Source organism: Ambystoma mexicanum, chromosome 10, assembly GCF_040938575.1.
Source record: "Ambystoma mexicanum isolate Mex_15411 chromosome 10, UKY_AmexF1_1, whole genome shotgun sequence".
NCBI classification, from domain to species: Eukaryota; Metazoa; Chordata; class Amphibia; order Caudata; family Ambystomatidae; genus Ambystoma; species Ambystoma mexicanum.
Window position 1 is genome coordinate 105,508,201 of NC_090932.1, and position 4,772 is coordinate 105,512,972.

At 56.9% G+C, this 4,772-nt stretch overlaps 1 protein-coding gene across 1 annotated transcript; it reads left to right on the forward strand.

Annotated features, from left to right (window-relative positions):
- The first annotated feature begins 1,704 nt into the window (after window positions 1-1,704).
- On the forward strand, window positions 1,705-4,281 carry LOC138492825 (autotransporter adhesin BpaC-like). The gene has a single exon (XM_069620174.1). The coding sequence runs from the start codon at window positions 1,705-1,707 to the stop codon at window positions 4,279-4,281; it is 2,577 nt and encodes an 858-aa protein (XP_069476275.1).
- The last annotated feature ends 491 nt before the right edge of the window (window positions 4,282-4,772 follow it).

A 4,772-nucleotide genomic window follows, 5' to 3' on the forward strand; every position in this document is an offset into this window, starting at 1 on the left:
CGGTGGTGGACACAACGGTGAAAACTCTGCCCTCCCAGGCAGGGCCTCGATGGACAGTGAGACAGTGGCCAGTGGTGGACACAACAGTGAAGATTCTGCCCTCCCAGGCAGGGTCTCAAAGGACAGGGAGACAGTGGCCAGTGGTGGACACAACAATGAAGATTCTGCTCTCCCAGGCAGGGTCTCGTTGGACAATGAGACAGCGGCCGGTGGTGGACAGAACAGTGAAGATTCTGCCCACCCAGTTAGGGCCTCGATGGACAGTGAGACAGCAGCCGGTGGTGGACACAGTGGTGAAGATTCTGCCCTCCCAGGCAGGGCCTCGATGGACAGTGAGACAGCGGCCGGTGGTGGACACAACGGTGAAGATTCAGCCCTCCCAGGCAGGGCCTCAATGGACAGTGAGACTGCAGCTGGTGGTGGACACAACAGTGAAGATTCTGCCCTCCCAGTCAGGGCCTCGATGGACAGGAAGACAGCGGCCATTGGTGGACACAGCGGTGAAGATTCTGCCCTCCCAGGCAGGGTCTCGATGGACAGGGAGACAGCGGCCGGTGGTGGACACAACGGTGAAGATTCTGCCCTCCCAGGCAGGGTCTCGATGGACAGTAAGACAGCAGCCGGTGATGGACACAACAGTGAAGACTCTGCCCTCCCAGTCAGGGCTTCGATGGACAGTGAGACAGTGGCCAGTGGTGGACACAACGGTGAAGATTCTGCCCTCCCAGGAAGGTTCTCGATGGACAGTAAGACAGCGGCCGGTGGTGGACACGACGGTGAAGATTCTGCCCTCCCAGGCAGGGTCTCGATGGACAATGAGACAGCGGCCGGTGGTGGACACAAAAGTGAAGATTCTGCCCACCCAGTCAGGGCTTCGATGGACAGTGAGACAGCAGCCGGTGGTGGACACAGTGGTGAAGATTCTGCCCTCCCAAGCAGGGTCTCGATGGACAGTGAGACAGTGGCCAGTGGTGGACACAACGATGAAGATTTTGCCCTCTCAGTCAGGGCCTCGATGGACAGTGAGACAGTGGCCAGTGGAGAACACAACAGTGAAGATTCTGCGCTCCAAGGCAGAGTATTGATGGATAGTGAGACAGTGGCCAGTGGTGGACACAAAAGTGAAGATTATGGCCTCCCAGGCAAGGTCTCGATGGACAGTGAGACAGCAGCTGATGGAAAACACAACAGTGAAGATTCTGCCCTCCCAGTCGGGGCCTCAATATACAGTGAGACAGTGGCAAGTGGTGGACACAACAGTGAAGATTCTACCCTCCCAGTCAGGGCCTCAATGGCAAGTGGTGGACACACCGGTGAAGATTATGTCCTCCCAGTCAGGGTCTCAATGGACAGTGAGACAGCGGCCAGTGGTGGACACAATGGTGAAGACTCTGCCCTCCCAGTCAAGGCCTCGATGGACAGTGTTACAGCGGCCAGTGGTGGACAGAACGTGAAGATTCTGCCCTCCCAGTCATGGGCTCAATGGACAGTGAGACAGCGGCCAGTGGTGGACACAATGGTGAAGATTCTGCCCTCCCAAGCAGGGCCTCGATGGACAGTGAGACAGCGGACAGTGGTGGAAACAAATGTGAAGATTCTGCCCTCGCAGGCAGGGTCTCGATAGGTAGTGAGACAGCAGCCAGTGGTGGACACAATGGTGAAGATTCTGCTGTCCTAGTCAGGGCCTCGATGAACAGTGAGACAATGGCCTGTGTTGGACACAACAGTGAAGATTCTGCACTCCCAGTCATGGCATCGATGAACAGTGAGACAGCGGCTGGTGGTGGGCACAACGGTGAAGATTCTACCCTCCGAGGCAGGGTCTCAATGGACAGTGAGACAGCGGCCGGTGGTGGACACAACGGTGAAAACTCTGCCCTCCCAGGCAAGGCCTTGATGGACAGTGAGACAGTGGCCAGTGGTGGACACAACAGTGAAGATTCTGCCCTCCCAGGCAGGGTCTCAAAGGACAGGGAGACAGTGGCCAGTGGTGGACACAACAATGAAGATTCTGCTCTCCCAGGCAGGGTCTCGTTGGACAATGAGACAGCGGCCGGTGGTGGACACAACAGTGAAGATTCTGCCCACCCAGTCAGGGCCTCGATGGACAGTGAGACAGCAGCCGGTGGTGGACACAGCGGTGAAGATTCTGCCCTCCCAGGCAGGGCCTCGATGGACAGTGAGACAGCGGCCGGTGGTGGACACAACGGTGAAGATTCAGCCCTCCCAGGCAGGGCCTCAATGGACAGTGAGACTGCAGCTGGTGGTGGACACAACAGTGAAGATTCTGCCCTCCCAGTCAGGGCCTCGATGGACAGGAAGACAGCGGCCATTGGTGGACACAGCGGTGAAGATTCTGCCCTCCCAGGCAGGGTCTCGATGGACCGGGAGACAGCGGCCGGTGGTGGACACAACGGTGAAGATTCTGCCCTCCCAGGCAGGGTCTCGATGGACAGTGAGATAGCGGCCGGTGGTGGACACAGTGATGAAGATTCTGCCCTCCCAGGCAGGGCCTCGATGGACAGTGAGACAGCAGCCGGTGGTGGACACAACAGTGAAGAGTCTGCCCTCCCAGGAAGGGTCTCTATGGACAGTAAGACAGCAGCTGGTGGTGGACACAACAGTGAAGATTCTGCCCTCCCAGTCAGGGCTTCAATGGACAGTGAGACAGTGGCCAGTGGTGGACACAACGGTGAAGATTCTGCCCTCCCAGGAAGGGTCTCGATGGACAGGGAGACAGCGGCCGGTGGTGGACACGACGGTGAAGATTCTGCCCTCCCAGGCAGGGTCTCGATGGACAATGAGACAGCGGCCGGTGGTGGACACAAAAGTGAAGATTCTGCCCACCCAGGCAGGGCCTCGATGGACAGTGAGACAGCAGCCGGTGGTGGACACAACAGTGAAGAGTCTGCCCTCCCAGGAAGGGTCTCTATGGACAGTAAGACAGCAGCTGGTGGTGGACACAACAGTGAAGATTCTGCCCTCCCAGTCAGGGCTTCAATGGACAGTGAGACAGTGGCCAGTGGTGGACACAACGGTGAAGATTCTGCCCTCCCAGGAAGGGTCTCGATGGACAGGGAGACAGCGGCCGGTGGTGGACACAACGGTGAAGATTCAGCCCTCCCAGGCTGGGTCTCGATGGACAATGAGACAGCGGCCGGTGGTGGACACAACAGTGAAGATTCTGCCCTCCCAGTCAGGGCTTCGATGGACAGTGAGACAGTGGCCAGTGGTGGACACAACGGTGAAGATTCTGCCCTCCCAGGCAGGGCCTCGATGGACAGTGAGACAGCAGCCAGTGGTGGACACAACAATGAGGATTCTGCCCTCCCAGGCAGGGTCTCGATGGACAGTGAGACAGCGGCCAGTGGTGGACACAGTGATGAAGATTCTGCCCTCCCAGGCAGGGCCTCGATGGACAGTGAGACAGCAGCCGGTGGTGGACACAACAGTGAAGATTCTGCCCTCCAAGGAATGGTCTCTATGGACAGTAAGACAGCAGCCGGTGGTGGACACAACAGTGAAGATTCTGCCCTCCCAGTCAGGGCTTCAATGGACAGTGAGACAGTGGCCAGTGCTGGACACAACGGTGAAGATTCTGCCCTCCCAGGCAGGGCCTCGATGGACAGTGAGACAGCAGCCAGTGGTGGACACAACAGTGAGGATTCTGCCCTCCCAGGAAGGGTCTCTATGGACAGTGGGACAGCGGCCGTTGGTGGACACAACAGTGAAGATTCTGCCCTCCCAGTCAGGGCTTCGATGGACAGTGAGACAGTGGCCAGTGGTGGACACAACGGTGAAGATTCTGCCCTCCCAGGCAGGGTCTCGATGGACAGTGAGACAGCGACCGGTGGTGGACACAGCGGTGACGATTCTGCCCTCCCAGGCAGGGTCTCGATGGACAGTGAGACAGCAGCCGGTGGTGGACACAAAAGTGAAGATTCTGCCCTCACAGTCAGTGCTTCGATGGACAGTGAGACAGCAGCCGGTGGTGGACACAGTGGTGAAGATTCTGCCCTCCGAGTCAGGGCCTCGATGGACAGTGAGACAGCAGCCGGTGGTGGACACAACAGTGAAGATTCTGCCCTCCCAGTCAGGGCTTCGATGGACAGTGAGACAGCGGCCAGTGGTGGACACAACGGTGAAGATTCTGCCCTCCCAGGCAGGGTCTCGATGGACAGTGAGACAGCGGCCAGTGGTGGACACAACACTGAAGATTCTGCCCTCCCACTCAGGGTCTCGATGGACAGTGACCAGGGCCAGTGGTGGACGCAACGGTGAAGATTCCGCCCTCCCAGGCACTGTCTATTAGGGGCTTTCATGCTGGCTGGGGTCTGCTGGGGCAAGCATGCAGTCCTCATGGGGGCTCTGACTGCATTGCCCACTTGGGAACACCTATATTACTTATCCAGTCACTGAGGCTGTCAAACTAGAAATTATATTGTGCCTGCTATTGCTATGAATATATGTATATTGGCCTACGGCAAGCTGCTAACAAGCTGCTTATAAACTACATGTGAATAAACTCGCATTGCAAGGTCCTGACCTTAGAAACCATGTAAACTGTCATTTTGGGTCAATCCGCCATTTTAGGTTTTCTTGCTCTATAAAGTCACCATGTGAGCTAAAATGGTAGCCTATGTTATTCAGAACAGAACTCGATTTTCATGACCTCTGTACAGCTAATGTATAACATGCCTGCAGGCCACTTGTTAGGGTCATGAGCTGAGACCTTGTCCTTCTGCTGACCTGTGTGCAATGGATTACCTGTA

Excerpts from the sequence above, each read along its gene's own strand:
- LOC138492825 (XM_069620174.1), top strand. The coding sequence starts at position 1,705 with ATGGCCTGTGTTGGACACAACAGTGAAGATTCTGCACTCCCAGTCATG.